General features: G+C 39.1%; 1 protein-coding gene across 2 annotated transcripts in view; it reads right to left on the reverse strand.

Annotated features, from left to right (window-relative positions):
• The window catches only part of SRBD1 (S1 RNA binding domain 1), a 187,489-nt gene that overhangs the window by 13,551 nt on the left and 160,827 nt on the right, over positions 1-13,111 (reverse strand). Inside the window, exons 17-19 of one of the 2 annotated variants that reach the window (XM_037161255.2) lie at positions 12,418-12,524; positions 11,058-11,234; positions 7,030-7,209 (exon numbers count right to left, since the gene is read on the reverse strand). In XM_037161255.2, the coding sequence (XP_037017150.2) occupies positions 7,030-7,209; positions 11,058-11,234; positions 12,418-12,524 (464 nt within the window). Of the gene's footprint in view, positions 1-7,029; positions 7,213-11,057; positions 11,235-12,417; positions 12,525-13,111 lie in introns of both variants that reach the window. The other variant, XM_053667113.1, reaches the window with a different exon arrangement.

The raw sequence follows: 13,111 nt of genomic DNA on the forward strand, positions 1-13,111 counted from the left end.
TTCTGTCATTTATTCTTTCATTAAACAAATAATGCTGTATCAGTCTGTGTCGGGGGCTGAGAAAAGAGTAAACCAGATTCACAAGTGGCTTCCTGGAGCTTGCAGCCCACAGTCACAGCCAACCTTAAATTCAATCGCCACCAGCCTAGCAAATCTGGTATGAAATGTTCAGATGAATAGATGAGTTATTCTGTCAATTCTAGCCCCAGTTAATGAAAAGGCAGTCGTGCCATTAACCATTCATTATGGGACGAGAGAGAAAGGCCGAGTCCTTTTGATTCTTTGTCTGTCTTGTTTTTGTGTAGGGCTAGTGAAAAGGATTGATGTGTGGAACAGAGGGACTTACAAAGGAAGCGATAAAAGGAAGGTACAAGTTTTGCTTTTAGAGATATTGAGTTTGAGTTGCAAAGATATTCATGAGAAAACCTCTTTCAGGCAAATGGAAAGGAAGAGCTAGAGCTTAGGAGGAGGGCCTGGACTGGAGAGCTTGAAAGGCAGGGCTAGAATTACCAGTGGAGAAGGCAGTCATGTGAGTGGGTATGACCACGCAGTGCAAGAGGAGAGGGTAGCAAATGGAAACAAACAAACAAGCAAGCGGCCAAACAAACAAACCTTGAAGACTGTTCGCATTTAGAGGACCAGAGAAAGTCGAGTATGAAAACAAAGGTCCTGGAAGGTCAGAAGGCTGATGGTGTCAAACGTGGCCGAGTGAGTCAGTAGCTTGAGGATGAAAAGGGCCCTGGTTTTGACAATCAGGAGATCGCTAGTCGAAGGAGTGATTTCAGAAGTATAGAAGGATAGAGGCCGAATCTGTCAGGCACTGGGACAAGGCAAGTGGTGAGGATTAGAGGCAAGGTGTTCTGAGAAGTGTGGCCGTGAAAAGAAGGAACGAGGAGACGGAGGTTCTGGGGAAGTAAGAGAAAAGGTGGTGCTGCTCTTGGCTCTGGGGCAGTGGAGGGGCGACCACCACAACAGCACGTCTGCCGGGCGCAGTGAGAGGAGCAGGTGGTGGAGACACTGAAGACACAAGAGTCATCCAAGTCACGCAATTTTCCAAAGCTACAAGACCTTGCTCATTTAGCTGTCACCCGCCCCCCAAGTTTATGGAGGCCTGGCAGCGACACAGAGAGACCAGGACAACGCTGAGGCGGAGCCCTCGGCAGCCTGTGAGAAGCAAGGGTGGGTGACACACAGAGAACCATCCGGTGGAAGGGCAGCTGAGGAAGGCGGGACTGCGTGAGTCGAGATATGGAGACGGTCCACGAAAGGGGGCTGTACTGTAGCTTCGGATGTCCTTAGTAAAGCACTCAGGTAAAGTGAGAAGACTGAGACAAGTAAGAGACTTAGAACAAAGCCACTGTGAAGGACTGCTGAAGGTGTGCCGTCTGTAGCAATTGGTTTCTTCGTCCCGTGTTCCCCTTCCCCTTCTAAATACTGATGCTTTTACTCTGTTTTTTTAAATTGACATTTCTTAAAGACCTTGCACTATTCCTTTCTCTCCCGCCCCTGGCCTCTCTCTCACTTAAAACATCTCTGGCAGAGATGGACTCATCTCTAAGGTGAGTATGCCATTCCTGCTCTACATCCTACTCCTCCTGAGGTGAAAAGACACCCGGTACGATCACGTCAAGCTGCTTATTTTGAAATGCACACACCTCATTCTATAAGACATAATGAAAAGGAATTCTTCTTAGTGCAAAATTCAGGAAACATCACATCTGCAGCAAAACAGCATAAAATTCTACACACTCTAAGTGAAAGATTCATTTCCTACAGATAGATCCTTTAATAAAGTAAATAGGCAAAGTTTCCTTTACTGCAGGAGGCAATGTTTTCTCCTGAGGGGAGGCAGAGTCTAAGTCAGTGTGTGATGACAGAGTCCCACTCAAAGCTGGCGTCTTCCAGACACTTGTTTCTCTCTCTCTCTCTCTTTCCTTAACAGGCACATGTAAGACAAGTCACAATCCTCTTGCTACTTTTCTGTGCTCAATACATACTGTCTTTAAGGGTATGATAGCTTTAATCTGAAAGACCATTATGATTACATTTAAATCTGGCCCCCAAATAGCCTTTTAACTGACCCAGTTAAAAGCTCAGGCAATGGAGTGCCACCGATGTGATCGAATCTTGGTTCCATCAGCTGAGTTATGTTAGATAACTTACTGCACCCAGCTGACATTCTGAACTGTATTATTCCTGCTACTCAAAGAAGCAGGAATAATAACAGTAACAACCTCAGTAGATTGCTGGCCAGGTGACTCGGTTGGTTGGGGGCATCATCCCATTTAACAAAAGTCTGTGGGTTTGATTTTTGGTCAGGGCACATGCCTAGGTTGTGGGTTCGATCCTCATTTGCAGCATGTACGGGAGGCAACCGAAAGATCTCTCTCTCTGTCTTAAAGTCAATGAAATATATCCTCAAGTGAAGATTAAAAAAAAGAAAAGAACTGCTGCCGGGTTTAAACAAGATGATGCTTCCACGGTGCCTGGCAATGAGGGAGTACTCAATGAATTCTTGTTTTTACCGAACTATTAACTACTCCCCAAACCTGACCTGAGCTACATTTTCCTGTGTCTAACTCTTCAAATTTCTCTTTTCCAATTTCTACCGGGTGAAAGCCCCGAAGACCTACCCCAAATGCCACCTCCTGCATGAAACCTTGTAAGATGCTCTTATCTGGATGTGACCTCTTTCTCCTTGGAACAACCATTGGGCTTGAGAAAGTGCTGACACACTACCGACCTCTGCCAGGGTTACTGGTGGGTGAGTCCTACCTACTCAGGACGGCTCCGTGAGGGCACAAACTGCCTCGACTCATGTTTATGTCCTTCCGGCCCCGCCACAGGGCTCTGCATGTTCTAAGTGAGGAATAAAGTCCATAAGCAACAAAACTCATAGAGTAAAAAATAAAAATCATAAAAAATATGAAAAAACTGGGGATCACTGAATTAATCTGAGAGATCAGAGATCTTAAGACCAATTTACATAAAAGCAAGAAAAAGAATAGGTTTTCTTCATAAAAATTAAACATTTATTGTTGAAAAACATGATAGCATTAGAGACAGAAAGAAAAGGTACACTAGGAAATAATTTCAGCCCATACGATAAACCACTTTAACATGTAATAGAAAAAATTGTAATAGAGAATCCATATATGTAAATAACACTTTAAAAAAGTCTTTGTAAACAACAGAAATAGTAAAAAAAATTGTAAAAAGTAGACACAGTGCACAAGTACCCTGCTTCTGAGAGACAAAGGTACCCCCAAAAGAGCAGGGCGTGGGGCTCAGTCCCTGGCAGGGCTTTTACACTCCACGTGTGGAAACTGACTTGTGAGAATTGGCAGCCAAGTCCTGTCTGACAGGAAAAATGAAAGACTGTCAGGCTTGAACATTGCTGGTGGCATTATAAAACACTATGCTCCTTGGCAATGTAGATCAAGAGCCACACAAACTTTCAGATCCTTTGGCAGAGAAATTTCACTTCTAGGAATCCGCCATAGGGATCATTACTAGTACGACTATTAATAAATTACAGTTCAATCACATGATTTAGCCTTTTTAAAAAAGGAATATTCAGAAACCAAAAAAAATGTGCTTATATCAGAAAGCAAACAGAAAAAGGCACCTTCTCAAACAACACTAAAAATATCATCACTATGAAACCCCAGTTTTGTATTTTTAATACCCAAACAATGAGGACCAGGTGTTAGAGGACCGAGAACACGGCAACAACGCCCACCCTCGCCACTCCCACTCAGCAGAGCCCTGCTGGTCTTGACCATCGCAGTAAACAGGAAAAAGAAATGAAAAGCATGAAGACAGAAAAAAAAGAAGAAAAGATTTCATCTGTTTGCTGACAACTTAAAAAACTAGTGAGTACATTTAGCAAGGGTGCAGGACACAAAGTGACTGTCAGGATTAATTATTATTTTCCATATTAGCAATGATTTAAAAAAATGTTGCAAAACATAAAATAAAAATGAGCACAATGGAAACTAAAAAACATTGTGGAGAGAAATGAAAGAACACCTAAATAAATAAAAAGGCATAAGAAGCTCATGATCAAAGAGACTTAATAAATATTAAGAAAACATCAACTGTCCCTACATTCACCTACAGACTCAATGTAATGCCAAATCATAAACCCACCAGATTTTTTGTTTTCTAATGTACATTGACAAGCTCATTCTAAAATGTGTAGGAAAATGCACATCATTTAGTATATTCAGAGAAATATTTTAAAGGAGCAAAATTAAACAACATACTATCTGACTTCAAAATTTATCATAAGGTTACAGTAATCAACTGACAAACAGACCAGTGAAACAGAACAGAGGGCCAGAAACTTCGACTGCCACGTTCAACAGTGACAGAAGCACTGGACAAAGGCAAGATTTGTTGCTGTTTTTCAAACATGGTGCTGGAATAACTAAATGTTCATAATGAAGGAAAAAAATGAATCTTGACCCCTACTTCAATTCATACACAATTACACAACATGTAATTGCCTGACCTAAGGTGGGCAACAGCTTCTTACAGGACTTGTGATAGCAGTGACTATAAAAAGTTGCTAAGTTAGACACCATCAAAATTAAAAACTTCTGCTCATTTATAGACACCAATAAGAAAAGTAAGCCACAGACTAGGATGAAATATTTTTGAAACATGTATTCAAAAAGGAATAGTGCCCAGAGAATATTTAAAAAATTCCTACGGCCAGTCCTGGCTGGGTAGCTCAGTCGGTTAGAGGCTCATCACGACACACCAACTCTGGGGTTGATCCGCAGCCAGGTCACACACAAGAAACAACCAGTGCGTGCGTAACAAGTCAAACGGCAAATCCACGTTCCTCGATCTCCAGCTCTCTCAAATCAATACAATGAAATTCCCAAGACTCAATAAATAAAAAAAAAAACAACTCAATTAGAAAATGGCTACATGATATGAACAGATAATTCACAAAAGAAGACACACAAATGGGTAACAAGCACATGAGAAAGTGCTCAATGTCACCAAAGAAATCCAAATACAAACCCACAAAAAAATACCACCACACACTGACTTAGGATGGCTAAAAGTAAACAGACTAACATCAAATGATGGCAAAGACAGGAAGTAACCAGAACTCTTAAGCATTACTGGTGAAAATGTAAAATGGTACTACAACTACATTGGAATAAATTCTAGCAGTTTCTAAAAAAACTAAACATTTATCCATCTTATGACACAGCATATCCTGTCCTAAGTATTTTTCCAAGATAAATGGGAAAAAATGTCAATAACAACAAAAACACTGTACAAGAATGTTCATAGCAGCTTTTCTCATAAAAGTAAAACAGCAGAAGTAGGCAAATTTCCTTTAACAAGGGGAATAAACTGTGACATATTCATATAATGGAATATTACTCAGCAATAAAAAGGAACATGGTACTAATACCTGTTACAACATGAAAATCTCTAAACATTACACTAAAGTCTTACACAAAAGAGTACAATTGTTTGGTAATAGTTACAAGAAATTCTAGATGAAGCAAACTAATCTTTGGCAGAGAAAAATCGGAACATGTGGTTAGCTCTTGGAGGCTGGGGCAATGACCAGGAAGAGGTATAAGGGAACATTTTAGGGTGATGAGCTACACAGAGACAAGTATTTATTTACTAAAACTTTATGGGAATTTCACCTCAAAAGAAGAAAAACCTGTTCTGACTGGAGTGGTTCAGTTGATTGGATGTTGTCTCACAAACCTAATGATCGCTGGTTCAATTCCCAGTCAGGGCACATGCCTTGGTTACTGGTTCAGCACCCAGTCAGAGCATGTACAAGAGGCAACCAATCAACGTTTCTCTCTCACACTGATGTTTCTCTCCCTCTCTCTCTCCTTCCCTTCTCTAAAAATAAATAAATAAATCCTTTTTTTTAAAGGAATAAAAACTTTTAAGATTGATATACTTTTAGTTAATAACACACATGCTGAATGAACTATTACTTGAAAGTGTACTGATGTCTATAACTTTCTTTTAAAATACATAAACAAATAAGATAACTGGTGGATAAATGGATAGATAAGTGGAAAAACAGCATGGTAAAATATTAATGATGAAATTTAGGTGTGGGTATATAGGAATTCATTGTGAAAAACTTTTGTGTATGTTTGAAATTCATAAGAGAATGTTGGGAGAAAAATAAGTATCACTGTTGTGATGCTGATAAAATACTTTTTACTTGTTTTGTTCTATTTTCTAAGTTCTCTACAATGTGCTATGTAGCCTATAATTTTTAAACATTTTTAAAAGAAAGGAAATCAATCACATTGATCAAATAATAAAATATCAATTATTTCAAAACAAATTTAAAATTTCACTTCAGAATCAATGACAGTTAAAATAGTCACCATTCTCAACCTCACCATTACTTAACTCACTAGGCCTTAAACCAATTATGTAACAAGTCACCGGTTTTGAACTAATTAAAATGTGCTGAAATAAACAAATGCGGTATTTCAAGTTTTTTCTTTTAATGCTTATGTGAGTGCTCCCTTGTACTCAAACCCACTCCCTGCCCAGATCATTCTGGGTTAACGTGTGCTCTTCAAAAGTACATCATTTCTTAGACTCTGTAATAACCAAGCAGGGGGACGCTTCTTAAGAAATCTGAGAGTTGGCTGTTTACTTTCAAAAGGGCTTTATCTTTAGATAAGCCGGAGCTTTAAGCCAGGTGCTAGTCATTTGTGTCTTGTTAATTTCCAAAACAAACAGAGGAGAGTGCCATGCAATTTCCATTACTCACACTTCACCATTAGTACCAGGGTTTATTGGCTTGACACTGCTCCAGGAATAATGGTTTCATTCCTCACTGAAATAAAATAATGTGCCACATAACTCAGCAATGCGGAACTTTTGAAAAATGTTGTCATGTTCAACATGGTCATGTATTTAAAAGTCTCCCTTCTGCCAAAACAAAGGCCATTTGCTGCAGAGAACTTACACACTGGGCGTGGAGAATTCTCACACGGGCCTCAGACTTACCTCGTCGCTACGCCATATGATTCCGGGTGAATACAAGTCTGGTCCAAAGGATCTGGCTTCAGTACAGCATTCGCTGCGGTTTTGCTCTTCTTCTTGCCCGGCTTCTCATTTGTGACCTCAGCACCTGCTGGAGATGTCACGGCAACACCCTGGTTCGGGTCTGCAGATTCAGTTTGCTGACTACTGCACACGTTTGAACCAGGAGGTACGGGGAGGGCCGGTAAAGTTGGGTAGAAAAGAAAATTTCTTTCATTAAAAACGTGCTTATTTCCCTGCTGTACACAAACAGTAACAAGATTCTAACCATTCTGACTTCACAGAAATTACCACATTTTTGTTTAAACAGTTAATTGGATTTTTGTTACTTAAAGCCAAAAATATTCTTGACTGATTCCTTCAGCCTCTACAACTGGCATTCTAGAAGAAAAAAGAGAAAAGTGGAGGGAAATAAATAAGAAGGAGAAAAGGAGAAGATGATTTCCCAAAACAGTGTGGAGAAACTTTAGAATATAATTTTATAAATCAAGAGAAGAAACAGAACATATTTCTTCAAAAGGAACTAGAATCAGACCAGCATCAAATTTCTCATCAACACACATTAAGATGTAGTGTGATAGCTTCAAAGTTTTAAGAGAAAATGATTTTGAATCCAGAGTCACATACCTAGCCCAACTAGCATTTAAATAGAGCAAATTAACATTGTTTTCAGACATGTAAGGAATACAGTACAATCCACACAATATACCCTTTCTGAAAAGAAAAGAATTTCATAAGGGTATCTACTCCAGCAAAAAGAAGTTCAAGAAAAATGATAATGTGTGCTCCAAGAAACCATGATAAGTGCAGAAACCATAAAAATGTACTAAGTTAAATAATTTTTCATGAATAATGCAAAAAAAGATATATTAAGAAAAAAGCCTGAAACTTAATCCACTGAGCCACGCCATCCAGGGCCAGCCTGCAGCTTTTTTCAGGCTTTTCATGACGGGAGGCAGAGGAAAGGCAGAAGGTTGGGAAGGGACCGAAGGGTCTCAGCTTCTTGTGGAGGAGGACAGAGACAGCAGAAGTCAGTCCAGATTAACGTTAAATAAAAACATACAATAGGAAATCACCAAGGGGAAATAAAAATATGGTGGAAGAACAAGGAGAGAAGCAAGGAGAAAACTGGTAAATCCCACAAACAGCATGAAAGGAAAAAAATGAGAAAGCACAAAGGAAATATATAAGATGGAAGATTAAGTCCAAACACATCTGTCCAAACATATATATATTTGTCCAAACACATATAAACTTGAATATATTAGTAAGTGATTCAGCAAAACCATGAAATCTATTTGTTTATAAGAGTCACAGAAATTAAATGCCAAAAAAAAAAATACACCGAGCATGTTCTCAAAAGGCAAACATAGCAACATTGACAGTAAACAAAACAGATTTCAAAGCAAAAAAATATTCAATTAGATAGCAATAGTCCATTCTGACTAAAAGTATGATCTATTAAGAAGATATGACAGCCCTGACTGGTGTGGCTCAGTGGACTGAGTGCTGGCCTGTGAACCAAAGAGTTGCCGGTTCGATTCTCAGTCAGGGCACACGCCTGGGTTGCGGGCCAGGCCCCCAGTTGGAGATGCATAAGAGGCAGCCACACATTGATGTTGATGTTTCTCTCCCTCCCTCCCCCTCAAAAAAATAAATAAAATCTTTAAAAATGAAGGAGTAAGAAGATACGATGGTGATTAATCTTTGAGCACTTCATAATCACTTCCAAAATGGTAAGTTTTAAAACGGATGTTTTCCAACAGAATATTGATGAAATCATAGATCATCCATAAATTGAATACTATACTGACATTATAAAAATGATGTAAACCCATATGTTATATTCAGAAGGAGATTCAAGATACATTACTGAAACAAATAAAGCAAGTTCCAATTACCTGTACAGAATGATCCCTTCTCCATGCACTTTAAAATAACATATATATCAAAGGTAGTATAAGTAAAAATTTGTTTTTAGAAAGTAATATATGAAGTCTGTCTGCAAAAAGTCCAACATTGTTAATATAACGAGAACAGTTTGTGTGACATTGGTGTAGCCTGGCAGCCCAGGAGAGTGGACTGGAACGTGCCCGTGCGAACAAGGACGACTTCACTGTACTAGTCAGTGGGGTGGTAGACGCCACTGAGTGAGCGTGTGGACTGTGTGGCTGTCACATTCAAAACGACTGACTGAGTAGAGCAATGAATCTGCATCAAATTTTGTGTTAAGCTTGAACATTCCTCCATGAAAACTATTTGGATGATTTAGAAGGCCGTGACTATGGGCACCTGGTGATTGGCAGCTTCATCATGACAGGGCGTGAACTCGTGTATCACGTCTTGTGCAGTTTTTTTGGTAAAACATCAAATCACCCAGGTGACCCAGCCCCACTATAGCCCAGATTTTGTACCATGTGACTATGTGACTTCTGACTTTTCAGAACACGAAAGTCACTTTTGAAAGGGAAGAGATTTCAGACCATCGATGAGATTCAGGAAAATACAGTGGGGTAGCTGATGGCAAATGGGAGAACTGTGTGAGGTGCCCAGGTGCCTCCTTTGAATGGTACTGAGGTGTCATTGTCCCACACACAATGCTTCTTGTATCTTGTATGTTCTTCAATAAGTGTCTCTATTTTTCATATCGCATCGTTGACCTTTTGGACAGACGTCATATAAGAAACTATCTTAAAGTGAGAGGTTGAGATACCCTTTACTTTTCATTTTCTTCTTTTTTTTTACTGTTTAAATTTTATAACCAAGTGTTCAAAGAACATATAAACTAAGAAACATGTGATTATTTTATCTTTTTTCCCTGGCTTCTGGGTTTTGTGGTATACTTAGAAAGAACTTCTATCATTCCAATGTTCTCCATAATTTACTCATGTTTTCTTCTGGCACTTTTACAGTTTCACTTTTTCCCATTTAAATCTATGATCCACCTGGAACTTAGGTGGGTTCAAGGTGTGAGGTGGAACTGTAGCTTCCCCCACACATACCAAATTCCTGCCAGTTGTCATAAAACCAGTAATTTGATAATTAATAATTTTACTCACTGTCTGAAACAACACAAAATGTTTATTCTGTTCTATTTCTACACAAAATATTAGGAATTTCTGTTCAATTAGTGTAGCTTTATAATGTATTATCCAGTGGGGCTGGTTTTCCCTTAGTCTCTTCCAAAATAAAGATTATTTGTCCACATTACCTCTCTTAAAATTTTGCCAAAAGAAAAAATACACATAAACGAATCAGGTAGCCCCAAAACAGCATATACATAAAAGCTATTCTTTCATAAATGATGCTAAGAAGTTTATCCAATTTGTTTGCTATTGTGCTAATAAAATTAAAAACCAAAAATTAGTTCTTTATCAACAGAACTGATAATGCTTTGGCCAGATTTCAGTGAGGAGGGGATGGGGAAGCCCAACCCTGTGTGGGGGAGCAGCCATCGGTGAGGCCTGGCCACTGTGATGTCCCCTTGGTCACTCGCCTCATGCCACTCCTGCCTAGTACGGGTGCTCCAATCACAGTGGCCTGGCCTGGGTTTCGTTTTCTGAACACACCAACTTTGGGTTCATCTTAAGCCCTTGCGTACAACCTGTTCACTTTTCTGTGCATGGCTGGCTCCTTAATTTCACTGAAAATTTGGGTCAAGTAACTTTTCAATGAATTACATATAAAGCAGCGGTACCACTCCCTAAGATAGTGTCACTGTTTTCATTTTTATAGCACTTACTACAGCTGAATCTATTTATTCCACTAGTTTATTTATTCTCTGTCTCACACATTTAAATTAACTCCATAAAAACAGGGAACCTGTTGATTTGTTCACTGCTATATTCCCAGTGCCTACCAAATATTAGATAGTCAAAACAAGCTGAGTGACAAAATGAACAGATACTTGGGATTTAGGCCAATGAGCTGGATGCGTAAGGGCAAGAAAGAAGGATGGTAACAGAACCAAAAGTGTCTACTCGAATGATCACCTGCAGAATTTCCTAATGTACTCCTGGTTAATCCTGATGAAGCCAGCACATTGCTGGAAAGATTTTGGACCCAGTCCTTTCACTTTCTTCAGCTGTTCTCGGTTGATGAAGGGTCCATTTTTCTCTCGCCATTCAATAATATTCTTGGCTCGGTTGGCATTGAGTCCTGCAATATGCCTAAAAAAAAAAAAAAAAAAAAACCAAAAATGCGAAATCTGGCAGATATAGTAGTTCCAAGAGTACTGAAAGGAAAGCTCTCATCTGAAAAGACAATAATATAAAACATTTGTATCATAAAAAATGCAATTACATATTATCACATGTCTCGAACTGTAAAGATGCTGGTACCCCAGTTACCACTGGTGCAAGGAGAAGGACTGCTCCCCACAGCATTTCTTCACTGTGCACAGTCTTTGTATTTCTGCACCAAGTAGCAAGTTTGCCATTTCCTGTTTAGCTTACAAGGTGAGTTAAGAGCAGAAGTTACAATAGCTACATTTGCATTTACTGCCCTATTTTTTTTATCAGCCTGTTCTCATTAATGTAAAAGACTTGAACTACAGAAAAGTACTTATCCATGAATGTCATGCTTAGTATAAAATTTAAAAATTATAAAATTATGTAGTTTGCTTGTTGTTAATTAAAAGATTACTATTCAAGAGAATCTTAATCTACTATAGAATTCCATATGTGGAATTATGAGCACTTGTAGCTATGGTAGACAAGCAACACCTTAAAGCGTAAGGGATATTTTCTGCTATACCCATGTCAAAGGGAAAAGGTCAGATCATTTACAGAAATCTGGAATTTTATGCTGCATCAGCAGATTTGTGTAATAAATGTAAACTTCGAACAAAAAAGCAACTGTTCCATATCCCCAGGAAAAAAAAGACAAAGTATGTAAAATGAGATTACAGAACGATGAAGATTTTGGCATGTGACTTGAGGAATCAAGGTGCAAATGTGGTAACCGTACCACAGAACCCTCAGAATTCATCCTTTGGTTACCGCCAACTTTGACAGATGAATGCAAGAGACTGAAGTAGTGGAAAATATCTTTTCTCACGTGGTGGGAAACAGCTCTTTGCCATGTTAACCTTGTTTAAATTCTATTAGTGACACTAATGCACCCAATGGTAACCATATGCCCTTCGCTTTAGATTTGCAGTATTAAAAATGATAATGTGAACTGGTACAGTTCTCTTCTTAAATGTCTTCCCTTCTGATTGATTACCTAAAGCAAGGTATGAACTCACAGATTTTTCTACACCTAACAACTTCACACATGTGCCCCCTTGTAGCTAGACAGCCAGTTCAACTCAAGATTCTGTGATCCTCAACCACAGATTCCTTGTCTCACCTTAACAAAACTTCTGAGCAAATGTTAACGTCCACGCCCACGAAGCTGACACATTCTTCTACGACACTGTCCAGTGTGGCCTTGAGTAAAGTCGGGGACACGTCGTGCTTAAAAAGACAAAAATCAAATATCAATCAAAATTAAAGAACGAAATTCTTGGACTATTCCATTATTTTGCCTACATAGCTGGCTAAGACACAGCATAGTAAATTACATCATTTCTTTTAAGTACACTGTTAGCAGATATAATTAATCCGAACTTAAGGAATCTGTGTTTTCTTACTCTAAACTGCTCACACACTTCGCTCTAATATAATATAACCAGTGTTTCTCCCCTTTCCAAAATTCTGCTTAGAGCAGTAGTTTTCGAACTTTGGCTTGCCATCAAAACCACCCGCAGGGCTTGTTAAAAACACAGGTTGCTGGGTCTCCACATCCAGAGTTTCTGGGTCAGTAGGTCAGGGGCATGTCCTGGGAATCTGCATTCTAACAGACTCCCCAGTGATGTTGTTGCTGCTGGTTCCCGGAGCATGTTTTGAGAAATACTGGTCTCTGCCATTTACTCACTGCCTTGTAGTGTTATCGTCACTTGCATGTATATTCTCTTAGTTCTTCTTAAGAGAAGAAGGCTTACATTATACTAGGAAGCAGTACTTGAATACTCAGTGACTTTGACAGGAGATCGACTCACGTT

The sequence above is a fragment of the Artibeus jamaicensis genome, unplaced genomic scaffold, assembly GCF_021234435.1.
Source record: "Artibeus jamaicensis isolate MK-2021 breed Jamaican fruit bat unplaced genomic scaffold, CSHL_Jam_final contig_465, whole genome shotgun sequence".
Taxonomy (NCBI): domain Eukaryota; kingdom Metazoa; phylum Chordata; class Mammalia; order Chiroptera; family Phyllostomidae; genus Artibeus; species Artibeus jamaicensis.